We start from the raw sequence: 27742 nt of genomic DNA on the forward strand, positions 1-27742 counted from the left end.
TATCACTGTCACAGAAGCGTACCTAGTCCAAATAGTCTGGAAATTTCTGTTTTCTTTGAGGCAGCCTTTTTTTCTAATACGGTGATAAAGGTTGCTGTAGAACTGAAAATCTGAGTGCAGAGACAGATCTTGTGTCTGGGAATAAGGAGAGAGGAAAAAAAAAAAGGGGTTAAGGAAAAACCAAACCTCTTCCTATACATCAATAAAATGTTTCTCCATGTCAGTCTTTCTCCAAAGTTATCACATGCGTATTGAAAATAGCAAGTTTTTCCCATATTTAGCAGCATCTCAGCATGGTAAATGTTTTTCTTTGCATTTAGACCATTGTCACAGATATATATTAGAAAGACCAGTGACTGTGAGTCAAGATTGACCCTAAATTGTGTGTCATTACTCACAGAGCAACAAAAATATTAAAATCCTTAATAGAAAGTTCTGTAATGTCTTCTATTTACAGAAACAGCTGCATTTTCTTTCTGCAGTAAACACATTTTTTCATTTAAAACTGAAACACCTGTCACTTAAAACTTGATATAATGGCTTCATGGTTGGCATTTTATTTTAACTGAAGGGAAGAAGAGTTTCATTATTTGGAAAGGTGGGCAGCTGTAAGCAATGCTGTTCCCTGCACTACAGCATCGTAAGCCTTACTGACACTGAAGTCACTTGATACATGAAGAAAAAAATGTAAGTTTTGGGGTGATTTTTTTAAGCATAGTGTCTAGACACATTATGTGCCAATTTCATTTCACTGCCACATCACAAGCTTTACTGATGGTAAAGTAAAATTTCTTCTGTGTTCTAAAGATACTCTCTGCTTCTTGTCCTTAAGCCAATTTTGTATCCATTTCAGTAGTTCTTTTCTTATGCTGTACTTTCTGACCTTGTAAATTAATCTGGTGTGATATACAATCCTACAGCTTACCTAAAATCTAGATAAATTATGTCCCTGGTTTCACCTTTATCTCCCAATTTAGTTACGCACTTAAAAGAAGCAACTTTGTCAGACCTTCCATAGAATCATAGAATGGTTTGGGTTGGAAGGGACTTTCAAGATCATCGAGTTTCAGCCCTTCTCCCCTGGGCAGGGACACCTCCCACCAGACCAGGCTGCTCAAAGCCCCATCCAGCCTGGTCCTTCTCTGTATCTGTGCTGACTGCCCCTTTTTAAAATTACATTGGTTTAAATACTATATGATGTTTCCATCTTCTTGAAGCAGCTTGAAGTCGAGTTTGAGTGTCTGAAGTTCCTGGGCTCTTTCCTTGTTCTTGTATTAAGTAGAAGATCTGAAGTTACCTGCCTGCAGTTCTCCAAAACCGCTTCTCCTTCAGTGAGCTATCAAATGTGTTTCCCAGAGGCTTTTTCTTACTTCTTTTACTGTATCTCTTGAAATGCTAGGGTATAATCTATGGCAGGGGAAGCACAGAGGATTTTGGTGGTCTTTGGGGAAGAGATGAGTGCAAGACTGGAAGCAATTACAGCCACTAAATTTATAACTTTTATTGTTCTTGTTGAGATATGTGTGAAAATTAACTGGAGTGAAAAATGACGTAAGTTACAGGATGCACAAAAATGGTTGTCAAATAGTCTCTATGAGAGAGGCCCTACTGGCCTACTAGAGGTTCTCTCGGACTTGTTTATGTTGTTATTTTCTTGGGGTAAAGTTTGGTGTAATCCTTTTAACAGCATGCTTAAATGGATGCATCAATTCTAAATCCCACATTAACTTCCAATGGAAACAGAACACGCTCATTCACCTTAAGCCAATGGTAATTTTTAAAATATATTGTGAATCTTCTTCAAATTGTGGTGGTGGTTTTTTGCTTCACATAAACATATAAATAATGAGGATGCCTTTTTTTTTTTGCATGGGATTGCATGTGTGATGGTGCAGATATTTTGCAAGTTTTATCTCAATCTTAAGCTAAACAGTTCTGTGTTGGAGTGTAGGTATCCTTATCCTTGGATTGGAAGAAATAAAAGACATAGTATTATTTTATGGAATTATATCAAGTAAGCCATGATTTTTTAATGTTATTAAAAAATCAGTCTAGCCATAGAATAAAAATTCAAAGATATATTTATCCATCAAGGAAATATTTCATCTACTTCTGGATATTTCATGAGCGATCACAAAAGTAAGTTCAAGTACCTTGTTGTGACTTAGGCATTTTACATACTATATCCAGAGAGAAAAAACAATGGTTTGATCGTATTTGAAAAGAAGCAATCTCCAGAAGGTAACCTGATTGGTTTAGCTGTAACAGGCTTAGGCTACAGAAGCACAAGGAGAACAATGTCTAAAATCCATTTTGTTGAATAAAAGTATTAAGTTGCTCAGGGAATTAAAAGGATTGTTATAGCACAGAGCAAATGACTGTGGGACCTAACTGCAATTTAAAAAAGCTTTGGTTGTGAAGAAGGAAAAGGCTGGTGGCACTAATTTCAGCAAACCCTTTGGTCAAATTGTATGTGAAAAAAATCATTGTAATGGAGAGATTGGTTGCGTGGGTTGGTTCCAAGAAAAATTCTTAGGGCTGCTATGGGTGTAAACTAGACTGTTTTCACCACTGGTATTTATTCTTCTAGTTTTGCACCTCTGTAGGTTTCAGACATTATTGGCTATTTCAGACATTATTGGTTATTTATTAGATGGTGATAACCTACTTTGATTTTTTGGGGGCCAGAAGGTCTGTGATAAGTTCTATTGTTATTTTAGGCACTACTTCCAATGTTTTCATCCTTGTGGCAAAGAGAGCATGTCTATTTCAACTGGATCAGAAAGGTACTATATGAATTTTTAAAACTGTCAAAAGCATGCTCTTTTGTGGGTGGTTGCCTGTGCCAGGTCGTCAGCAAAGTAAGACAAGACAGAACGACAAAGGAATGTGGAAATATTTAGTAGCGTTTCTTGGGATATGATGGTGATTTTTCTTTTCCAGACCAAAAGGGTGTGTGTGTGTACACAAGCTAGAGTGGGCATTTTCAGGAGGGAAATTTAGAGACTATCAGGCCTGATAAAGGTTTCATGCAAAAGGAAGTGTTTCTTGAAGCTTGAGTTTTACACCAAGAAAGGAATGATCCTTGTGAGGAAACATTTAAAGCAGCAAAGATGAGGTCCTAATCCGTTCCCAGGTGTGTTTCTGTATTTTCTCAAATAGCTATTTAATGTAGACATCTCTTCAGCCACAAGGATAAATTAAATGCAAGCCTTTATAAATTAATCCACTGTATAGTGGTGTTTATGGAAGATATTTCAAGGTAACATATCCAAAATTTTATTCCAACAGGATTTCTTGTAAAATTCATTCACTTTTCCCCTCCATCCTACAGAAATCTCGTCCCTTCTCAAGGACTGTTCTGCCCAAGTGCTAGGCGATGGGCAAATGCTATCTTGTCATGTTGACCAGATGAGATCTTTTGGAGGAGGGATGAGCAAATACTGAAATAACTCACCTTCTTCCTGGTGCTGTTGAAATACTTAAAAGGTCTCCACATTTTCTTCTCAGGTTAGTTCCTGCTACAATTGCAGACTATGTGAAATGATGCTGTTAAATAGCTCACAAAGAAATCTACTTCCAATGTGAGCACCTTCACCAAGACCCCTCATTCATTTTACCAGAGGTGTTTCACACTGAGCAGCTGACTGGTCCTCTGAGCCTGAGCATCTGCTGTCTCTGGAGGAAGCATCCACCTACCCTTGCTTTCCTTAGGTCTCAGACACTGCTGTACCTAATGCTGCCTGGCCCTTGAAGAGGTCCTGAGTTTGTCACTGGGGTGTGCTGTTTGGTGTTGGTGACGAGCTAGGTGGGTAGGGCAGCAGAGTGGGTGCAATCTTACCTGTCTCACCTCCAGTGCCTAAGCACCGAACCACAGAATGATGTGGGGTTGGAAGGGATGCAATCTTACCTGTCTCACCTCCTGTGCCTAAGCACCGAACCACAGAATCACAGAATGAATGGGGTTGGAAGGGACCTCTGGAGATCATCTAGTCCAACACCCTGCCAAAGCAGGTCCACCCACAGCAGGTTGCACAGAAACGTGTCTGGGTGGGTTTGAGTATCTCCAGAGAAGGAGACTCCACCACCTCTCTGGGCAGCCTCTGCCAGGGCTCTGCCACCCTCACAGGAAAGAAGTTCCTCCTCATGTTTAGGTGGAACTTCTTATGTTCAAGTTTGTGCCCATTTCCTCTTGTCCTGTCCCTGGGCACCACTGAAAAAAGACTAGCCCCATCCTCCTGACACCCACCCTTGGTGGGTTTATAGGTGTTGATCAGATCCCCCCTCAGTCTTCTCTTCTCCAGACTAAAAAGACCCTAAAAAGTCCCTAAGCCTCTCCTCCTAAGAGAGATGCTCCAGGCCCCTCATCATCTCTGTAGCCTCTGCTGTGCCCTCTCCAGCAGTTCCCTGTCCTTCTGGAGCTGGGGAGCCCAGAACTGGACCCAGTGCTCCAGATGGGGCCTCCCCAGGGCAGAGCAGAGGGGCAGGATGACCTCCCTCCACCTGCTGCTCACACTCTTCCTGATGCCCCCCAGGATGCCATTGGCCTTGTTGGCCACAAGGGCCCATTGCTGGCTCATGGGCATCCTGTTGTCTACTAGGAACCCCCAAGAGCCGAGCTCTGACACTTTGCGGGTTTCCAGTCCTACCGTGATTGATTTATGGATTCGTTCTGGATAAAACCCCCAAGAGCTGAGCTCTGACGCTTTGTGGGTTTCCAGTCCTACCGTGATTGATTTATGGATTCGTTCTGGAAAGGAGACACTTTCATTGATGCTTTCCGAAGCTTGCTTTTTTTTCCTAAGTGTAGGTGTCTTTGGAAACAAAGCTTAATTAAATGGCAAAAGAGGTGAGCTGGATGTGGTGGGTTTCACGTGGTAGCCTTGCAGTTGAGTGCTTGCTGAGGGAGTGAAAGGCTGAAGTTGAGTTGTGTCCTGGTGTAGCATTAATACTATGTCCTGGTGCTGTGAGAAATGCTTGTTGCTGGCAACAAGCAGTTGGGAAGTGACTGTGACTTTCTGAAGTATTGGCTGCCTAATTTTGCCCAATTCTCAAATGAGGAGGCCAAAGTTAATTATTTTGACCAGTGTACCTGGCCTGGTGAACAAAGCACGTGCAGAGTTGAAGTGCTTTTGAGTTGAAGTGCTACTGAGGAAGGAATCATTGTAATTTTGGGCTCCAGGGCCTCAAATGTGAAGACCAATCTCAGGAACACACGTCCTTCTTTGTACTTGGCCATCTGTAACTTAGAGCACTGTCTTCTCCTTCAGAAAGACACTGTGGCAAGGATGTAGGAAACACCCCACATAGACTAATATTTCCTCTTTTAACCCAGGATGGGGTCTGTGATCATTTATGCTTTAAGGCAAGGCCATTGTTGTGGCAGTTCAACCTGTTGAGATGGTTGGGACCCTCTGTTCTTTGCATTTACCTTTTTTTAGAATCTCTTTGTAGCAGTTGCAAGGAACATCAAGGTTTGTTGTGAAGAAACTTGCAGCAGTTGTATGTAAAGTTTTTACTGTGAAGAGGCCTATTTTTCTTGAAATGGAACAGATTATTCAATGATGCTCAGCCATAGATCTGCTTATAAAAGAGAATTGGATAAGTACGTATTTGTTGCTTGTAGAGCAGTCTTGTTTCTGAGATATTTGGTATATTAACAGGCAAAACCTCTCCATGTTGGGACGTTTTTGAGGTTTCATCCTACTGGATCAGTACCCAGAATACTTTCAAGTAATTTTGGTGGCGTTAGTTTTTATATGTAAAGTTCATATTCATTCAGTGGAGCATCAACTTCAAGATAAATCTCACTTCTGTAAATTATGTTCAGGGTTTGGGGGTTACTTTTCCAGTCTCCAATGCTATTGCCACCTACTGCTGTGTTGGATTTGAAATACATTGCTGTTAACTTTCACAGGACACGGATTTCCCCAGGGCTGTTTTGAGTGCTGCTCTGTTCAATGACATTCAGTGTAACTGGAAGGTTTCTAATTCAGTGCTAATAAACCCAATATACGTGATTCTCTTACAATGACTAGTGTGAAGGCAAACTCTCTCACCCAAAATTGGCTGGGATCACCCAGAAGCATCAGTGTCCTAGGGTGGATGGGAGCCTGGTGTACTGTTTTCCTATTATTTGTTTTATTTGAATATGAATAATTGAAGCTGGCTGAAAAAAAAAAGATACTCATACTTAATATGATAGTAATTACTCGAGGAAATTACAGGTTTGATCACTGGTAGTATCTTGTATCCTAGAAATATGTAAGAACAGCAGGAGATAAATATGTTGCCTCCTGCACCCGGGTTACTGAAATCTTAATGTGCCAATGAATTAACTTGCAGAACTTCCAATTTCTTGGAGTTTTGTCTCATTAACAAATTAATCTCTTAGGAAAAGATATTTCAGATACTAGTGCCTGCTTACATAAATCCACTTTCCAGAGCTGACCTTATTCTAATGAGCCAGAAAATAGCCACATAGAAGCAGAGAAGTTGGTGGTTGCTTTTAAATCTGCACCAGTATCACTGCTGCCCATCTCTTGGTCAAGAGTAATTCTGATGTATTTTAAAGAGAAAAATACCTTTTTCCTGAGAACTGAGTGTTTTGAATTATTTTCTTATGAATTACTAAAGTTGTCATCACCTACTTTCAACAAAATAGCAATTTTGATGTTTATACTTCTTTTTACTTGAAATGGATTTTTTTATCGTCAACAGCATACTGTTGTTGCTTGGTAAACAGAGCAAAGCTGTATCCAGAATTAACATTTTGCAGACAGAAAAAAAAATGTGTCAAAAGAAGAAATTAAAAATAACTAGTTGATGAAATCAAAATGGCATGTGTCCAGAAAAAGGCTTCTTGGATGTTGGATTTGAAAAATGAAGAATTATCTGTTTTGAAATGGGGGAAATACCAGAATGAAAATAAAATCTCTGCAAACAGAAAGTACTGTGACCTACGATCATTTAGGTACTGTTCTTTCTCCCCTGAAGTATTTTTACCCCTGAGAAGTTCATTGCACAATGCACCTCCCACGCATGCAGGAAGGTAAAATAATGAATTATAAATAAAAATAATAAATAAAAAATAATAAAGGTAATAATGCACTGCTGTTGTAGTCCCAGGGTCCGTGTGCTTACAGCTTTTAGCAGTGAAGCCACAGGAATAGGAGACTGTCCCACAGTACCCTACCACGGCCTTACTACAGGCACATGGGCAGGAGTATAATTAAAAGGGGTTTGCCCTTTATAAATTAAAGAACAAACTACTTCTTGTCTTCTACTTCCCTTGTTTATGTACTTTAATTAGTCATAGGTAGTAATTTAAAAAGAAAGCAACATCATATGTTTATATTGGATTAACACACTGGAAGGGGCAACTAGTGCTTTTATATTTAGGAAGCTGGAAAATAAAAAGATCAGGTGAAACTGTATCAGTGAGTAAATCTCGGTGGGTGAGGTGTTGCCATTGAAAAGTGAGGGTTATTAATTGAGGTAAAGACTTTTGCTTGACATTCCAAAATAGGCTAAACCAAAATTAAACCCCCACTCATCTAACACTAGAAAGATGGAATCTGGGGAGAGGGAGAAAGAGTTGTATCCAGGACAATATGCTTTTCCAGTGGTCTGTAGTGAGTACCGTATGTCCACGTGTGCCTTTGTCGGTTTGGTTTTAACTCTCCTGCTGGTGATTTGGGTGTAGGTTCTGTTGTGCAATCAGCAGTTCCCAGTTTTCTTTCATCCTGTGAAAATTTCCCAAAACTCTGAATAGCCATAGTTTAAGGAACTGTGTTTGCACATGTGCTGTATGGCTTTGAGTTTCATTGGGAGTATTTAAAACCCTTTGTTCTTCTATCTTAGCTAATTTTTGGTTGGTGTTGCTTTTTTTCATAATGCTAAGTTTCCTAATAGGGTGATTCATACAAAGTTATTAATTTTTATGACTGGGTTGTAACTCATAGTTAAGACAGTAACTTTTCGTTATTTTACTTGGCTGAGAGCCTTTGACTCAATTGTCAAAAAATTTTTAGGCTGAACAAGACAACGGCCATCCTCTTCCTGCCTTTGCCAATCTGCATATCGAAATCCTTGATGAGAACAATCAGAAGCCTTACTTCACAAGATCCACATACGAGGGCTTCATCCTCGAATCCTCCCCGGTGGGAACGACTGTTTCTGATAACCAGAACCTGACTTCTCCGCTGCAAATTGTAGTGTTGGACAACGATGTAGAGGAGGTATGTCTCCTTCTTGTATAGTGTCACAATGGTATTTACATTTTTATTATTTGCAGAGTTCTTTTTTTCGTCTTTCTTTTTGTTGAGACAAGACTGTTTTGATCAATGAATAATTTTTAAAAAATCTAATATTGTTACGGTTTCTTTTTTGTTTTCATTCTGAGTTCAAATAGATTTGAAAGTGCGTCTGAACTGCAAAACTAACCTGTATTTTACTCAGCTCTCCTTAGGACTGCCTTCTCTTAGAGACAATTGATGCTTAGTGTGAAGAGAAAAAAAAAGGTGCATTTTGCGAGAAGGATGAACCTGCCACACAGTGTGGGAAAATGGGAGAGAGAAGCTCAAAGTGGAAGGAAGTAATAGCTGGAACAAAGCAGGAAGAAGACGAATAGGGGGGGCAGGAGGCTGAAAGTTCAATCCATTATTTGCTCTGCCCAGATTCTGATACTAACATTACTCATAATAAAAACTGGGGGCCTACAAAAGAATAGTAACCAAGCAGTAATAATACTGCACCTCTAGGGCCAATGTTTCTGCTGTTCTCACCAAGGCTGTTGCTGTTATGTGGGTTTTGATAATGTTTTTTCCTCTAATTACTGTTGTCTCTGCAGTTGTTCTCTGTGTTCTTTTCTGTTTCTGTTCTTCTGTTCTCTTGTTACCTTCAGATACATAAGGAAAGCTAAGCTGTAGGCATAGGTTTTGTAGTAATATTTATAGTATATACCAATACTCTTTAATTTTAAAAGTTCGTAACCTGATAGTTTGCAAACAATCAACTGTTTTTGAAAGTTTCACTTTTGACATGAGTAAATTCATTATTTTTGAGAAACAGGAGAGGCCACTGTCACTGAAAGATGTTTTCTACACCATTATCTGCATTACAGGGATTTATTGTCCCAAGAAGCTATTTTAAAACCCCAAGTCATGTAGAATATCCCCTTCCTATCCATTCCAATATCTCAGGCAATTTACGGGCAATCAGAAAAATCGATTGGAAGGCGAGTGGAAATGGCTGTTGGATCTGGGTTTCTTGGTGCTGGGTTAAATGCATGGAATAAGTGAACGTGGCAGCCATCAGTAGGCATTGTTGATGGTTTGCATTACGTGTGAAATACTCCTGTTCAGCACTGCCTTCGTTAAAAGCAAAGCAGTTTTCTTGTTTGATCAAGTTAATGGGATCCTGCAAGTTGCTTAATATAGGAATAAGCAGGGTCTGCAGGCATCAGTGTGTATTTATACTTACAATGCATTGTCTGACTGTGTTGTATAAAATCTATTTGTGTAATGTGTCCCTGAACACAACAGAAATCTTGTCATATGACTTAGTGTCCACAGTTCTAAGTTCTTTTTTAGCCACTAATTTGAGAGATTTTCTCAGAAGGCTGCTTTTAGTTTTGTGATCCTTATGTGTATTAAACATAAAAATATGGGGATTTTTAAGTTCTTTTTTAGCCACTAATTTGAGAGATTTTCTCAGAAGGCTGCTTTTAGTTTTGTGATCCTTATGTGTATTAAACATAAAAATATGGGGATTTTTAAGATGTTTTTAGCAGAAGGAAATTGCCGTCTATTTTCCTCTATCCACCCCTCATGAAAGTACTAGTAAAACCCTTTGGTTCTAATATGCCTTGGTTCTATTTGTTGCAGAAATTTGGACTTTTAGGGCACTATTGATGCCCACCTTAAAAAACAACGTGACTGCGTATTAACATTACAAAAATGGGAAGAGAGGCTGTTAATCACTCAAGGGTGGAAAACTGAAGCCAAGCAGGTCTGTCTGTGAGACTGACGGACTTGCAGGTTAGATAAGTGTGGTCTGAGACTGGGAGCAGAGGTTTTGGCAAGCTGGAGAGCTTGTTGTGAACCCTTTCTGCCTGGGTTGTTACGCTGCCAGTTTGGACGATGGACTGCTGAAAATAGTACAAAAAAATCTCACTGTTAATCCACAATGTGCTGCTGGTGTTTCTCTATCTGCAAGTCCACCAGTGTCCCGGGGACTGAGATAACTTGCCCGTGAGGCTTTGTAGCTGCAACGACCTTGGAAAATCCTACCAGGCCTACAAAGTCCGCAGCACGGCTGGGGAGGGAGCAACCAAATCTGTTGTGCTTGAAATAATTCAAAACAACTGTTTTAATTAAAGAGCATTCAGTGTCCTAGTTCGGACTTAAATTTATGTGGCGGTTTTCCACGCTTGTGGTTTTTTTGCACTCTCTCCTGTTTCCTAGTAGATGATACTGTTACACCAAAGGAATGACAGAGAGACTTTGGACTTCATTAACCTCCAGAGGTTCCTCAGGTTGTAGGTAATAGTGCTCTGATTAACCTTTCCCTGACAGTGGCACCACTCTGCCCACAAAGATGTCGAAGGCAGATTTGATAATACAAGGTTCTCTGATGTAACTACATATTAGAACCTGTACGAGACTGAAAATTAGGATTACTTTGAACTGTTAAATCCTGAATTTGTGCTGACTCTGAATGACTCATGAAACTACCAGGTAGTTAGCATAGCACATGGTATTTGCATGCTCTCAAACTGCAAATATTTAATTTCATAAACCTCTGCATGGAAGAGTAATTTGTTCCTTTAATATAAACTAATTCATGAGGTCTTTACTGTAATCCTGGTATTTCTGTTCCCCACCAAAAGTGCTTTCCATTACTGATTTTGTCAGTACAAGTTCAATACCTCAGGTTTTGAGGGATGCTCTGAAATTCATAACAAGCAATTTGACCGTAGGGATCCACATTTTATTGTTGTGCCTTTGCTGTGGTACATCAGCACATTCCCATGAAGCTATCTAAATATTTGGCTATTGATTAGGATGGTTCATTAAATACTTGTGTTTGCCTGCAGTAGAAATTTCTGATAACAGGATACTGTTAATACCTGTTTGTGCCTGGTAGTTTCCAGTACTGACACTGGCTAAACACAGTGCATTCAGTCTCCTAATTGACAAATCAGTTGAGATTATATTTCATATTAAAATGTCCCTGTCCTCATGTAAATACGTGAAGAAAGTGGTCGTCTTAACTGTGTATCTTAAGAAAAAAAAACCGAAACACATCTTAAACTTAAACCTTATGGGAATTATAATACAGTCCTGCTGTAAAACTTCCCAAAATTAATTTATAGATGTGGCTTTGCAAACAGACCTTTAACTAGAGCAGCACTGCCGAGTGCTGATTTAATTAAGTGGTCTGTTTAAATGGCATAAATCAAATTAAGCCACACGAGTACCTTAAAACCTGAGTAAATCAAAGCTGAGATTAGGAATTTAAACAGTGTGCTCTGATTGCTGTTTACATAAGGCTTCCCAAGCTGCTTCCTTCCTTCCTTAGTCTTTTTCTTCCAAGGGAGAGTACTGATTTCTTCTGCTCAGGTGGTTAGGGTTGGTGAAAAAGCTACACAGTACCCACCTTCCTGCCTGGTATGCCAACTTCTGTTGAATCTCTCTTTTTTTTAAAAAAAAAAACCAAAACACAACAAAACCAAACACAGCCGAGGATTTAACTTCCAGGTTCAGAGCAGCCCATCAGCAGTCAGTTACTACTATAGGTTCCTGTCCACGTCCCTTTCTACCAGATCAGTTTCTTGTTTTATGCTTCCATTATCTATGAAGTTGAAGTCAAACGAAGTAGATGGTTGCTCAACACCCGTATTTCCAGAGATCTTGTCGGGAAATGCTAAAGAATGATTATTTTACATGAAAAGGTGTCTTAGTAGCAACCTAAGAGGGCAGAGCAAATAATGGATACAATAACTTTTAAATGTAACTGCAAATGCGGGTTATGGATTTTCAATGATATATCCAGATAAGGAAAAATAATGGATTTTTTTAAGCAGGAGTACTGAAGCATTTTGAATACCAGAGCCTTTTTCTCTACTGTTTGCCTGATTGCTTATATCTTTCACTGTTATTGTTTGAACTTGGTTTTGCAGCCAGTATCCTCTCAAGAGGAGAGTTCTCATAATGCTGCTATCCCTGCATAGCACTTCTGTGACACTAATAGTCACATTACAAAAGAATAATTCAGGAAATATTCTTCCCAGAGGTATCAGCCCATTAATATCATTATTAAAACAAACAAAAGGGGAAAGGCAAAGCAAAAAGGCTGCTTCTCTTTCTTTAGGATTTATAAAGGTAAGGTTTTTTTTTTTTTTCTCTGAATCTTTCTGCTTAAGAAGGAAAAATAAAAATCTTAACATCGAATCACTGCTGTAGTAGTGATTTATCTGTGTAGGATGAATAGCTAATGTTTTCTGCCTTCTGAAGCTATTCTTTCTCTCTTTGAATTCCTTGGAGTCCTTAAGGAATTTTTTTTTTTTTAATATCTGGCCTGTTCTAAACAAACACTACTGCTAATTAGTGGAAGCACTGAAGATGCTGGCATTGGTTTCTTGCTGTCTCCCAGGAGTGGCTCAGTTGTATGAGGAACAGAAGATGATTTTTTCAAAACTTCTCTGGGGGCTTTTCACTCCCAGGAGTGGCACGGCCCTTTGACCCCAACTGGAAAAAGTCTAAAAAGTGTTGCACTTGTTAGTGCCTGACTTTACAGGTGTGCTTGTGCCTCAGCCCTTGCTTTGTGCAGGGACCGGAGGGGTTTTGGTGGTGATTGCAAGAATTCAGAATTACAGCACTGCTCAGCATCCATCCTGGTTCTTTTATTGGTCTTTCGAAACCTTTTCCTCCAAAATGGAGATGATGTAAATGTTGTAGAGCTTTTTTATTCTTATTTTAAATTGTACAATTAAATATTATTTAAAGAAACTCACTTTAAAGAAAAAAGTGTTTAAGGGGAAAAAATTATTCATAAGGTGGCCTGGGCAAAGTCTTCTTAGACTGGCTTGCCTCCTACAGGTTTTCAGTAGCTCAGAATTTAGACTTGATTTGTTCTCCTCCCTGGGTTCTGTTGATCTTAGTGGTTTTATGACTAAAGCCACCATGCAGACCTCTCAGGAGGCTGTGCTTCAGGTTATTTTTCTGATACCTAATGGTAATGTTAAGGAAATTCACTTCAGATGCGGTGTCTCTTGTGTCTTGGATGGAACCATCCAAGCTATTGTGGGCCATCGCAGTCCTGTGGACCAGATGGCCTGGAGGACCATCTCATCAGGCCCTGCAGAACGTGTCTCACACAGCTTAGAGAAAAGCAACGAGGTCAGGGCCAGCCCAGTCTGATTGCAAACCCCTCATCAATGGGACTGGGAATCTCACTTTCTTTAGCTCTGCAAGACCGTGAATCTCAGCTTTTTTTTCAAAGACAGACACGAGTGGAAAAGATATTCTACTTTCACCCAGAAATGAGGAGGACAAATGCTCAAAAAACATCTCTTCAACAAAACAGCTGTCTTCTGTGTGTGTTTCAGTGCTGATCATCCTCCACATGAAGAATGCTGGAAAACCAAGATGTGTCCTTACATTGCCTTTGTTATCACTACAGCTCTTTGGAGCTAAGTGTGTGCCAGCAATCAGGAGGCCCAAGCAGTTCTGATGCTCTTGGAGCTTGTTCTGGCTACACCCCGAAGAATTTAACAGCCAAATATGTTGTCTCTGAAAAGTCTTTGAGGATGCTGAAGCACATACAGAATGTGTCATTGTCTGCTGATTCTTGACCATATTATGTAAGTTTGGTGTAATCTTAGTAAATTGTGGAAAACTGTTTGTTTTAGGAAGAGCTGTAAGCCCTTGTGGGAAGATGGGAGCAGCAGAAATGTAACATTAACATCTGTGAAGGCGTTCAAACTTTCCAGAACTTCTCCAGAGATTTTCAAGCAGAACATTTTCAAACCCAGGCTTGGTTTATTAAGAGAGCATAGGAGCACTTTCTGTGTTTCATTTCATTTTATGTTTGTCTGTAACCACTTTTTCCCCAGATGTACTGCTTTTATGATGTCCATCCATATCAGGGTTGTGTTTTTTTTTTTAACTTGTATTCATTTTGTATCATGTGTTTTTCTTTGTAGCTTGCAGCAGGTGCCCTTTCCGTAGGTATTGGGTATTATGTTTGCAAAATTACCTTTTTTTTTTTTTTTTCCCATTGTGTGATGTATTTATTTATGTCTCCTGTCCTCCCCGTTTTTCACTGCCCTGTCGGTGTTTATTTGGGAGTGGGACTGTCCCTTGTTTTCTGAAGCCTGCAAAGAGCCCTTTAAACAGACGGGACCAAATTCCTTTAGGGCATGAAGTTGTACCGTGGTTATGTTGTGATTGCTTTATGTTAATCAAATAATCCTATGTCTTTATATAACTCTTCTACAAGAAGTATTTTTTTTAATTCATAAAGTACCTAATAGTCTGTTTGAAGTATGCAAACCGTCCCGGGTTTGAACAGCGTGCTTGAAAGGGTCCTTGAGGGTTGCATGCGTACTCTTTCATGTGGATTCTGATAGTTTTCTACTCAAAATTATAACGCTAAACAATTTATCAGAGACAAGCTAGTCTGCGTGACCCAGTAATGTAGTCAAAAATCAGGGTGCTTAGGTCCAGGCCCCAAAATAACACGATAGTTAAAAACATAAAAGTATTGGAAATGGTATTGGCAGTGTAGGTGGGTTGTTTCCCACAACTGAATTCTCTCACAGTATATGCCACATAAATTGCTCACAGTAAAGTTAAGCAGACTTTCTTTTTGCGTAAAAGGTGATAAAAATGTAAAAGCGTAGCAATGCAAAAGCATAGCAGTGCCAAGATTAAGGAAAAAAATTGTTTTCTAGGTCCAACATGCACAGAAGGTAATAGAAATAGGCATTGATCGCAGTAAAGGTGACTTAACTTACACATTAGGATAAAATTTCTAATACAAGAGTAGCTAAGGAATAGGATAGATTACTTTGGGAGCAAATGGGATCTCCGTCATTGGTTTATCTCAATAACAAATTAGGAAAAAAGTACTGTTTATTAGTGTTCAAAATGGCATGACAAGGAAGAACTGTAATAACTAACCAGGGGTTTTGTAAATTAAATTTTTGACCAACTTCATAGCGTCTACAAAGCGAACAATTATTGCCAATTACCTTGTGTAATTTTTCATGGGAAAAGGAGGTTGCTGTTTGCATTGCTAGCTGTAAAATGAATTTTAATTTTGCTGAAAGCTGGCATAGTTGCAACAAAGCTTTAGGCAATAGGAAACGACTCATTTGGAACGCTGTGCTATTTCTTTCATGTGGCTTTCAGCAACTGAAATGGCTTCTCATTTAAATGGTATAATCTTAGCCTTCCAAACTGTGTGCTTTAGAGTATTTTGAATTGCTAAAATAAGTTTCTCTTTCTCCTTCTGTTGTGCTAATCTGTCCTGGTAGTATTTCATGATGATACTTAGTGCATGTGAGAGTTAACTCAAGTGTTCGTGTAGGGACTGCTGAACTTTCCAGTGGTCTGCTTGCTTTTTTTTTAATTATGTAGGACTAACAGTAATGGCAGGAGTTAACCTTTCAGAAGCATTTGGGATCCAAGTGGAGACGGTATTCAGGGAAGAAGAACATCATGCTACTTTTGGGATAATTTGTTGAATTCAGCTATTTCTGACTGCACTGTGTCCCCTGCTCTGTTTGGGGTGGGCTCTGTAGAATTAAGTTGGAATGTAGGTGGTGAAAATACTTTTAAAGTTATACATTGTGCAGCCATTGGATTTTCTGTTATGTTTTCTTCATGGTACCAGTCCTCTGATTTCTCATCACGGCCTTATTTGGGGCAGTTTGAGACAGTTTTTAAAGGACTTGTCTCCCAGCCTTTTGTGTTTTGCCTGATCACATTTGCATTTCTCTCTCGTAACCTCGCTTCATGTAACAGAAATAACCTTAATAACTAATGACCAGGAGTAGCACATTAAGTCAGGTTAAATTAACCAGACAATATACAAGAATACAGAAATGTTTGTTGGAATACTGTAGGCAATAAAAGATAATGTAACTTATTTTAAAATTTAACCGTAATGTAGAGCGAACCTTGCAGTCTAATCACTTTAATAACTCAATAGCATCTTTAAAGAGATGGAGGAAGAAGTTGGGATATTTCATACTGGTCATGACTCACCTTTCTGTCATTTCAACAACACAGACACCCCAGAAAAGTGCCTTAATTTGTGGGGCTTTTCAGAACCACCAGGGCATATTAAGCTTAAACACCCTTTTTGCCTGCTCTGTGCTGGCACCCAGCAGACTGCGGGGTAAGGACTGAGGGAAGGAAGTGCATTTTGCAGCTTTGCATCCATCTGGTGGGTTTGCACTGGAAGGAAATGACCTGAGGTTCTTTAATTAATTTGCCATATTGCCGGTGAATACAGTAATAACTTCTGGCTCTGTCTGTGGCAGAAACGTTCTCCCCCTTCCTGTTAGCTGAGATTCTGTTTGCCCCCAAATTAATTTCAGTCTTTTTTCCCCAGGGAACATTTAATTCTTCTTCCCCACACTCTTCTAATCTGCCAACTGTGCTGGCAGAGAGGATGGAATGGGAAGGACAGGTTCCTGACTGGGTGCTGAGGATATCTCATGAGGCATTGCCCAATCTCTATCTTGTCCCATGGTTTGGGAGTCAGCAGTAGAACTGCAGCACCGCTCTTGGTGCTCTCCCCGTTGTTCATTGAGCCATCCAAGCCTGAAATTTATGTTCCAGGCTACCCAGGGGAGTCAGGAGTAACAGATTTGCAATGCCTTGACTTTTCTTTTTTTCCTTAAAATGTTACTTCCTATTGAAAATTAGACCACAGTTGCTTTACTATGGTTTTCACCTGGTCAACTGGGAGATTCATAATTCTGCATCAATATATTTTGATTCATTTCGAGACATAAAGAGAATCTGAACAGCATCTATTTAGTGATAAATGATTCTCTTCTTTTCATTGCATAAGCCCAGCTGTTTTATTTGCTCCTTTAGCGAAGATAAGTTTTGTTCTGTTCTTAATAGGCAGTTCTTGAATCTGGTTTCTTATATTGGTCACTTATATTTGCTTTAAACCTACTGTTTCAGTGAAAAAAATATAATTATTTTAAACTAACAGGTACAGTTGTTTACCATTGAGTTTACTTACTCTACAGGTTAAATTCTATTTGTAATATCTTTTTTATCAAGAAGGTTAGATTTTTAGAACAGGAGTGTTCTTTTTTCTTTTTTTTTTTACAGTTTCATGGATTCAGTTTGTCAGAGTGTTTGTACTTTCTCCTTCTTTAGGTTTCAACTGAAACAAGCGCTTGCATTGAGTAACTGGGTACTTAATGGTATATACAAACTTATAATAAAATGCTTTTTTTTTTAATATCGTTTAAAGACCAAGGATCCCCAGCTCCATCTCTTTCTGAATGACTACAACACGTTTTTCACTGTGACTCAGAGTGGCATCACCCGCTACCTCACCCTGCTGCAGCCTGTGGACAGAGAAGTCCAGCAGCTTTACACCTTCTCGGTAAGCTAGGTGCACTTGAAGGCACATCGGGTGTTCTTCAGAGCAAGTGTTGAAAAATCATCAGTCACAACATTGTTGTAGATCATTAAAGTGGCACAGAAGAGTTAAACCAGGGAAGGATGAGCAGCAGCAGTGCCAGGGGAGGGGGGAGTTGGTAACTGAGGTAGTGTGCTCCTCTGAAATGCCTGTGTTTGGTTTGATAGCAACATTTTAGATCCCCCTATCAGCATCATCTCCGTGGTCCTAGGCTTGTGTCCTGCCCCTCACCACCCTTCCATGACCCAGTCTGGCTCTCTGTCTTGTACCTAGTATAGCCTTTGAGGCCACCTTGGCTTTTTCTTGACCCTCGAGCTAAGAACAAGACGCCTGTAATGGCTTTTCTGCTTTATTTTTGTACAAATTAAAATAGTAGGCAAACGTATACCACAGCCAGCAGTATTTTAAAAAATGAAAAAAAAAAAAGGGTAGATGGATTTAATACTCCCTCAGGCGTTTTCTAGTCTGTGAGTAAACATTTTAGCAGCCCCAGAGCAGTTTGCAAAAGTGCTGAAGGGAAACCCTGTTGCTCTGCAGGGGTTCCAAGTCAAAGCTTCCCTGTTTGCTGTCCGTTTAGCATTTGAAAGGAGAGCTCAGATTTCCTCTATGAAATTAGAAGGCCTCTAGCTCTTAAAGCCCCACCTTAAAATGCTGTCCTTGAGGTTTGACAGATGAGTAGTGGCTCCTGTGTGTGGCAGTGCCCAGGTGGTGCTCGCAGTGTCAGACAGGTTTGTGAGCTGTGACCAAGCCCTGCTTCTTGAGGGTGTTCAGCGCAGCTGGGGACAGGCTCTGCCCTTCCAGCCATGGACTCAGATCCTGGCCCTCACCCTGAGAAGCAGTTCTTCCCTCTCATTTCTCCTGCTAATCTGACAATATATCTTTTAAAGGCACTGTTTCATTTTGCTTTTGCCCCGAGCCTTGCACACTGCAGGCTCCAGCCCAGCTGAAGCCTCCTGTCATTTACTCCTAAGTGTAGAGAAAAAGGAAAAGTGAAACTCTGGTTAGTACTTGTCATACTGTATTTTCTCATCATTGGGATTGTGTTACGAATACATCATTAAAATATGTTTCTGTTCTGCTTTATTTCCCCTTCTCTCCCCCCTGCTGAAGATGGCAGCTTCTGATGGTGTGCAGGAGAGTGACCCGGTGACAGTCAATATCGTGGTGATTGATGCAAATGATAATTCCCCAACCTTCTCCAACATATCATACAATGTCAAGATTTATACAGATATGAGGCCTGGGGAAGGCGTTATAAAGGTAATTTCAGGTCTTTTTATTCACTTTGCCATTTACATTGGAATTACATTCCAATACATTGGAAATGTACTGAAATCTGCTAGAAATAAAGACTGTGTATCTTCATCCACTTCATTAGCTACATAGTTATTAAAAAGTTGCTAAGAGTAAATGATAGGCTTGTCTTAGATGTACAGCTGCAGTTCAGCTGTTTCATCTGAAATTTGACAAAACCTTTTCATCTGAAAAATCTGAAAAGAAAAAAAAATTCTCCTGTATTAGCAGGATATTGAAATAAAATATTTTGGGAGAACAGGTAAACAGTTCAGTAGAACATAGCTGAAAAATTTTTACCATGTTATAAAACCTTTTGGTTTTTACAGAAGCCTAGAGTCATCTTGGCTTCATCATGTGGAGGAAATGAGCAATGACAAAAGCGTTGAACACAGGCCCAGAGAGAGAAGCAGTTTTAATTAAAGTTTGCGAGCACTGATTAATGTTTCAGCGCAGACCGGAGGTGAATCCTGGTTGCACTGAAGTTAATGGAAAAAAGCTTTTTTGGGTGGTAATTCGTCTAAGGTCTCAGCCACGCTGCTGAGTGCCTCCAGTCGAGATGGATGAGAAGACACGATGCTGTCAGTGGAGGTCAGCATTCAAGGATGGTGGAAGGCAGTACGGGGGTATTGGAAAAACCCCAATTGATCAGCTGGCTTAAGTAATAAAATACAATTTTCTGAAATACAGGCAGCAACCAAGCAAATGCAGGCAGCGGTGATTTAACCCTATTGAAAGAGAGTTCAGTGCCTGCTTTAGCAGAAGCCCTACTTGAACTGCATTTGTTATCTTTGGATGTTCATTAGTGTTGTTCTTGTCTTTTCATGAGTCTGGGCTACAAGTGCTTAAAAGCATCGATGAGAGCCATGGGCACATTTTCAGCAAGATTTGAGGAAAAGATAATTGTTTCAAACATAATTAAGTCCCTTCAAGCTTTGTGCAAAAGGAAAAAAAAAAAAAAAGACACCAAATACTGTTGTCATGAATGAGCAGAAGGCAGGTTGAGCTCAGGAGCTGTGTGTAGGGTTTGGCATCAGGAGCTGTATTGGTGATAGCTCATAAACTCCTTACTCCATATATAAAAGTGTGGATTTTGTGAGTGCAGCACATTCACTTGGTATTTAAAGTACAGAGCTACGTACAGCGCTTAAAAAAAATAAATCAAGGGGTTTTTTTTCCTTTCTCTAATCCAGAAAGAAATCATTGGGGTTATCACATGGCCTTTGCTGTGCGGGACATCAGACAGACTGGTGTGCTATGGATTTAAAGTATCTGCCTGTCTTAGTGGTTCTTCCTCTTAAAGACCCGTGTGCCAGGAAACATGAGGCAGAAGGTGTCACTAAATGAGACGGCAGCATGATGAGAAGAACGGTTTCAGGATCTGAGGTTGGCCTTCAGGCTGCTCTGAGCTGCCTGGCCTGTGTTTATGCTGCCTGGGAGCGTGTCCAGAGAAGAGCCACCAAGCTGGTGAGGGGCCTGGAGAACAAGTCCTATGAGGAGAGGCTGAGGGAACTGGGCATGTTTAGTTTGGAGAAGAGGAGGCTGAGGGGAGACCTCATTGCCCTCTACAGCTCCCTGAAAGGAGGTTGTAGAGAGGCAGGTGTTGGCCTCTTCTCCCAAAGGATGAACGACAAGACCAGAGGAAATGGTCTGAAGTTGGGGCAGGGGAGATTTAGATTAGATATTAGAAAGAATTACTTTACTGAGAGAGTGGTCAGGCCCTGGAACAGCCTGTCCAGGGAGGTGGTGGAGTCACCATCCCTGGAGGGATTTAAGAAACGTATAGACATGGCTCTTCAGGGCATGCTCTAGTGCCCAAGGTTATTGGTTTATGGTGAGGTGTTGAGTGTGGGGTTTAGTTGGTGGGTGCGGTGTTTTTGGTGGGCGTTTGGTGTGGTGTGTTTTATATTTGTTTGGTGTGTGGGGGGTTTTTGGGGGGTTTTTTTGGGTTTTTTTTTTTTTTTTTTTTGTGGTTGGACTCGATGATCTCAGAGGTCCCTTCCAACCACTAAGATTCTGTGATTCTGTGATGAAGCAGAGCAACCAGTGTGCTTTTCCAACCCAGCTGTGATGCTGAAGTACTTATGTGTTCAAAGGGAACATGCCGGTCTGGTGTTTCAACTGCAGATATTTTCAGACCTTGGAGGCGTGCAAAGAGCAGGAGGACAAATTCCTCAGTAAATTGTTCCTTCTGGGAAGAAGCAGGAGGGCGGCCCTGCAAGACCATCTGCATTAGCCTGTGCCACCAGAATTAGCTCAGCAGAGGCACAAATTATTTCTTGGTGAGCGGGTTCAGTCTGAGAGCTTGTGATGTCCTGCCCTTGCCCATCGCAGCAGTTACCTTTTGCCTTCCCCCACTGACACTCTGTAGCTGCTTGGACAAAGAGCATCCATCAGATCGGTGGAGTTTGCAGATTAGAAACACTGCGAGGATGAAAAAGCCTAGGAGCTGAAATGTAAGAAGAAAAGTTTAGACAGAAATATTCTGCGGAGCGTTTGGACTTAGCTACCGCCTGATGTAGGTCTCCAACAGGTCCCTGCTAGAAGGACACTGTGAAGTTGGAAATGAGGAGTGGGGAAGCTGGGCCTTAAACTTGCCTCTGCTAAAAATTGAAATAATTTTGGGAAATGTGGGAGTTCCGAGAGCGAGATTTTTCCCTCCTCCACAATTCTGTCCGCAAGGTCAACACGTGGTGGCTTTCAAACTACGTGAGTTTATAACGTGGTCAGAGATGGAGGGTAGAAAATTCTGGCTGTTTTGGGAGATGGGTTGTTTTTCAACTGATCTTCTGTTGCCAGATGATCTGGGTTTGTAAACAAACTGACAAAACTAAAGCTAAGAGTCATCTTAAAATTTCTGCATGCTGACAATGCCAGTAAATAATGATTTCTGGGTTCTGGGGTATGTGGGAAGTTGCTCAGGGGCTGCAGGCACCAGGGCTTTCGTCCAGTGTTACAGGAATGTGAGAACTGGGATTTGTCCTGTGCAGTTATGGGTAGCCCCTGAGTCTGTGGTGCCCCAAATACCCATGGGTTTCCTCAGACCAGGAACGTGGATATGTGCTGCCTGATCACTGTTTGCTTCTGCTTTATAAATCCCTTCTCAAATGGAAAACAGACTTTTCTTTTTTTTCTTTCTTTTTTTTTTTTTTTTCCCTTTTTTAAACTGCTAATACAGTGATTTTGATGATATAATTCGCTTGTTCTCTGTCTGGGGAACAAACTCATTATCTAACCCTGCCCCATCACAGGCTTAAGAATCATTTGAGATTCTCTGCTGCAAGGTGGTGATCAGCTGTGATAGTTTCCAGGGGAAAATGACCCAGGTCAGACATGATTAGTCTGTAAAAACCACTTTCTCTAATCAGAGAAAGTAGGTTAGAAAAAGAGCACTGACTTCAGTGGATCTTTGTAGTCTCACAATTATTTACACGTAAGTGCTGGTTTCCACTTAACTCTCTACTCAGACTTATTTTCAGGGATGATCAAGAAAGTATTTCTTTTATGAAGCTTGTAATCTTTCTACAAAAATGCAAATTTCTGCTATAGCAGTATAAGTGCTCTCATGTAGTTGCCACTCTGCTTTTATTATCCTGAAGGTAATAAGGGATTATTTTTTTTTCTCTTTTTTTGCTGAATGCAGTTGCCTGAAAATGTACAAATAATCCCAGCTGACGCTTGCTTGTTGTCCTATTTTGTGGGAACTTGTTTTGATTGTACTCCTGAAAAAAAAACCTTGAAAATAGCCACAGATAGCAGAGGAAAAAAAAATGCATTACAAGTGAATTATTATTTTTTTTCCCTTTTCTTTTTGTTCCCCCTGGGTGGTTAGAGCAAGGCATTTCCCTCCTGTCCCTGTTGACCTTAAGAGAAATGAGCAAAACAAATCTGTGTGCTACTGAGTTGCATTGGTTTTGTCTGGGAGCCTGGTGGTGGTGGTGAATCTACCTTTTGCCTTCCAGTTCTAGGTGTTAGCTGCAGCTTTGCCTGGCTCTTTGGGTCGTTTTTAGAAAGTTGGAGGGTATCACCACAGAGGAGCTTGTCCCCTTTATAGCAGTGACCTCCCTCCACTTTGAGGATACAGAGCAGAGCATGAAATCTCTGCTCCCTGCCTTCCTCTATGGCAATGGCAGTACCATTGCAGGGTTGAAAACAAGTGCTTTTGAAAGTTTTTATTTCAATTTTTCAATCTGAGTATTTAGAAGATTGTTTCAAGGATTGAATTAGGAATATTTTCTCAGTTGCATTAATTTATCTGTATATTCTGTCCCTTTCAGCTTGAGAATTTCTTATCTGAATTTTCCTTCTGCTTTTATAGGTATTTTATTCTGCTCCCTGAGAACACCAATACCTGATTGAGAAAACTGTCATTTAAAACAGATAAATACGTTGTAAATAGTAATTATCACTAGAAAGATAATAAACCCATTAAAGTACTTAATTCTATAGTTTTGTATTCTTATACTTTTGCTGTTCTGTTTTTCACTTCTCTATTAGTTCTTTCGTGCTGTGACTCAGATATTTAAACTAGTTGCTCATTGATGGTTGGAGTACACAGCCATAACGCAGTGATATTTCACACAAGTAATTTAAATCCACTCTATTTCTTTAGACACCTCTCATTTCTATATGCAAGATACACTATGCAGGGCACGGAGAATATTGAGGAAGAAAATGAGAGTGCTGAGAAGGGACAGAGGATGGCAAAAAACATTATCCACCTAAATCTTTCTGTAAGTTTGCCTGAAGGTCAAAGACTTCCTTGGCCCACGGAAAGATTTTGTGTTTGTTCTCTTAACAGAAAAAGTCGTGAATTGGCCTTAAGAAGTATATGCTGGTCTTACTCTGCTTTAAATTTATGAAGCCAAAAGAACCTATTTTAATTTATCTGTGTATTTTATTTTCTACCTAATTTCCTGTTGCAAAGGTATGAGCCATGTTCAAGGGCTCTCTTATAAGAACAATTAAATAATTCCGTGATTGAAAATGGAAAATAAGCTATACACTGGATTAGTGCATTACCTGGTCACCTTGGGCTGAAGCAGTTCTGCCCAAGATCACCAGTGCAAGTGGATTTGGAGGTCCTTCCCCAGATCTTGGTCATGCAGAGGACTTTACCCATCTCAGCAAAAACAGCCGTTGTGCTGAACATCAGAAATAAAAGCAAAAGGATAAAACGTGTTAAAACTGCAGGGAGTAAAGTTTCTACCTCTTGTCTCTTGCTCACAGTAGAGTTAGTCTCAAGCAGTAACTGTACTTCCAGTTGTACGCAGGGACAAATTTTATTTAGAGCCATTAAATAAATGCCTCCTCTGGGACTTTCTTGCCGTTATGCCAAGTGTGGTTTCTCAGTTCTGGACCCCTTTGTCTCTTTTCAATAGTTTCTTTCCATTCCCTGAAAATAGGCACATGTGACCAGAGCCATCCTTGCATACAGGCTACATCCTGGCATCATACTATATTAGGTGTTAGAGACACGGTTGGGTATTTGCAGCTTGGCATGTGCGCTCGTGGTTTGCAGCTCTGAAACACACATCTTGCTATAAAGCTACAATTTAGAGGAATTCTTTGTAAAACTTGTCTCCAAACCACACTTAAGGTTGTATTTATGTGGTTATTTGCAGCCCTCTGCCTTCAGTCCATCAACATATTCATTTGCAACTACAAAGTAAACATTATTGGCAGAAGCAAAAAACAGAACTGGGTTATGTTTGCATTTCTCAGTAAATGCTCTTATATACTTAAGTAAAAAGGAGACTTAGTGAAATATCTGAAGGAAAAGGTTTTTTGACCTACTCTGTGTTAGTGTTGCCTTTCGTTGGCTCAACTTCAGGAATATCTTCATCACAATCCTGCTCGCCCCTGACACGTAGAAACTCATTACTGAGTTCTGTATTCTCCAGAATATTCAATATTCTCCAGGCATGGAACTGCTGGAGAGGGTGCAGCAGAGGCTACAAAGATGATGAGTGGATGAGAGCATCTCTCTTAGGAGGAAAGGCTGAGGGACTTGGGGCTTTTTAGACTGGAGAAGAGAAGACTGAGGGGGAATCTGATCAAGGCCTATAAGTACTTCAAGGGTGGGTGTCAGGAGGATGGGGCCAGGCTTTTTTCAGTGGTGCCCAGGGACAGGACAGGCGGGAACGGGAACAGAATTGAACATAAGAAGTTCCATCTAAAGATGAGGAGGAACTTCTTTCCTGTGAGGGTGGCAGAGCACTGGAAGATGCTGCCCAGGGAGGTGGTGGAGTCTCCTTCTCTGGAGACATTCCAAACCCACCTGGACACGTTCCTGTGGGACCTGCTCTGGGTGGACCTGCTTTGGCAGGGGGTTGGACTAGATGATCTCCAGAGGTCCCTTCCAACCCCATATCATTCTGTGACTCTGTGATACTGCTTTTCCTGGTGAAGCCAATGGCTCAGTTGTACTGCTGAGCCCCAGAGGGATGAGGAGGGTATGTAGTTCCATCTAAGTTCTGTCAGCCCAGCATTTCTCACTGCTGTGCTGCTCCGTAGAGCAATGGGACTGTTTCCTTGGCACTGTTATACAACATAAATGTCTGCTGGACGTGGCTCTGAAGCCTTGCCCTCACTTGACTGGAACACTTGTTTGAAAGGTAGCTGTTGGCAGGCAGACTGATGGGGCTCATGGTTTCTGCTGTATTCGCTCTAGGTCAGCGCGAGTCAGACCACCTTTGGCGAAGGTTTTGTTGATAAATGTAGGGTTACTGGAAAGGTGGATAATCACTTCATCTGGTTAGGGCAAGGTCACTGAAAGTGTTGCTGCAGAAAGTTTGCAGCTCAAATGTTGAAGTCCAGTTTCCTGCAAGTATAAAGCGAGTCTGAACAGAGCTTATATAGTGACAAGGAAGGTCACTATAAGCTGTAAGGCCATCATTGTAAGTCTCCTTCCAAGAAAACCACTTCTTGCTGCAGCACAATTTGTGCCTATTTTGCAAAACTTTCAATACATTAAATTTTAGTGTAATGAAGCTGATACTGCCGGATGCAAAAAATTCTTGGGAAAGTAAAATAAGTCTTGCTTTATACTTCTTTCTGTATATTTTAGACTGTGTTTCTCAAATCTTGTTAACTATGAAGCTCTATCGGTTTGGAACAGCTGGAGAACCATACATGGTTATAGGAGCCATATATTATGGCAGCTATTTGACTTTAATTCTATTTAATTCTATGTTTGATTCCTGGTTTTGCCCCCAAAACGTTATTCAAATCACTTATCTTTTTAAGCATTCAGTATTTGTAAGTTTAATGAACCTAATTAATCTATGTACTTGCGTAGTCAGTTAATATCCATGTTCATGTCGTCACAGTAAAAACTGGCCTTGGTCCAAATCCTGTCGTTACATCCTTAGGACCTCGTATTTTGCATAAAGCCTTTATTTATCTATTTGTGTGTGTTACTTTTGAAGTTCAGCAGAGAAGGTTATAGCAGCACTTTTCTTAACTATGTCACTGAGTTTGATAGTTTCTCTTTGCGAGGTTAATGAACACATTCAGTTGTGTGTAAAACTATAGAATGAGTGGAAGGAAAAGGAGTTGGAGAGAGCTTTAAGCTCTAAACCCTGAGAGGGTGGTGAAAGTCTGGGTTATATGCTGAATTTTGGTGTGTTGACTCTGACCATTGCACGTTAATATATTGGTATCTCAAGACATCATATGGATGGAATGTAAAGCATGTTACAAAAGTACAGTCTTCGTAGGATGACTTTTTTCAGAATTTCAAAAGGAAATACAGAATGAGACAGAAATGTTCTCAAAAAGTAACACATGGATATTAATTTGTTTTTTAAACTTCTAAGAGGACGTTATCTCTGCTTGATGATTTTTTTGAGTGGTATTTCAAGGGTTTATTCTGTGTTTCATAGATTATGGGATGTCTCAAAATAGTATAGGAGGGTGAATTAAGAAGATTTGCTAATTCGAGCGCACCAGTGATGAGTCTGGATTGCTGGAAAGAGGCATCTATGACAAAGAAATTTAATTTATCTAAGCTGACTTTAAGTTTAAATGCTTCTCTGTTGGAAATTTGCTTTGGATCACCTCTGTGTGAAAGCAGCAGAACACAGATTAGCTCAGGAGAGAAATATCTACCATGGTTTCCAGTTGATGAATACTGTGTACAGCCTATGCCATGTTAAAAATGGTAGGTCCTTCATAAAGTAACTCAGTCCCCAACAGCAGTAATAGCTTGCACTCGTCCTCCATAAAGTAACTCAGTCAGTCCCCAACAGCAGTAATAGCTTGCACTCCTAACAAAGAATGTAAACCCCACTTCCCTTAGTACTTCTAAATCACTTATCTTTTAGCATTTCAATTAATTTATTCTGTTTCAGCTATGGTTGGCTTAGTTCTTGGTTTTTGTATTACATACGAAATTTCATAAGTCACTGAGTCTATGTGCATAAAGAGTTGAGATTACCCTTTAAAGCAGCTAGATCAACTTCTGCTGTCAACTTGGAGAGTGTCACCGGGATGAGAAAAGGCTGTCTGGCAGGAGACATTTAGCCTGCTGTGTTGGCTGGCCCTGGCTGAGGTCACGTCTGTTGATGCTGCCATTGGCTTCACAGTTGTCGCTGAGGTTTCGTGTTATCCTGTGTTACCCTTAAATCCTGCCCTGGCAATCCTGTGTGCCATGCTGCCCACTGGCATGAGTGTCCGTGTCAAGGAAGCCAAAGGAGACAGGCCAGCAGAGACCTTTCAAGAAGCTACACGTCTATTTTCATTCCATTCTCACTTCAGTTGCCCTGCA

The 27742-nt window shown here is 40.4% G+C and overlaps 1 protein-coding gene across 1 annotated transcript in view; it reads left to right on the top strand.

Moving 5' to 3' along the window:
* PCDH15 (protocadherin-related 15) overlaps nt 1-27742 on the top strand; it is a gene marked incomplete at its 5' end in the record, with an annotated part of 305454 nt that overhangs the window by 16456 nt on the left and 261256 nt on the right. The window contains 3 exons of the mRNA XM_014966628.1: nt 8034-8240; nt 17509-17643; nt 18790-18939. Coding sequence (XP_014822114.1) covers nt 8034-8240; nt 17509-17643; nt 18790-18939 — 492 coding nt within the window. The remainder of the gene's footprint in view (nt 1-8033; nt 8241-17508; nt 17644-18789; nt 18940-27742) is intronic.

This window comes from Calidris pugnax, unplaced genomic scaffold (genome assembly GCF_001431845.1).
Source record: "Calidris pugnax isolate Ruff unplaced genomic scaffold, ASM143184v1 scaffold53, whole genome shotgun sequence".
Taxonomy (NCBI): Eukaryota; Metazoa; Chordata; class Aves; order Charadriiformes; family Scolopacidae; genus Calidris; species Calidris pugnax.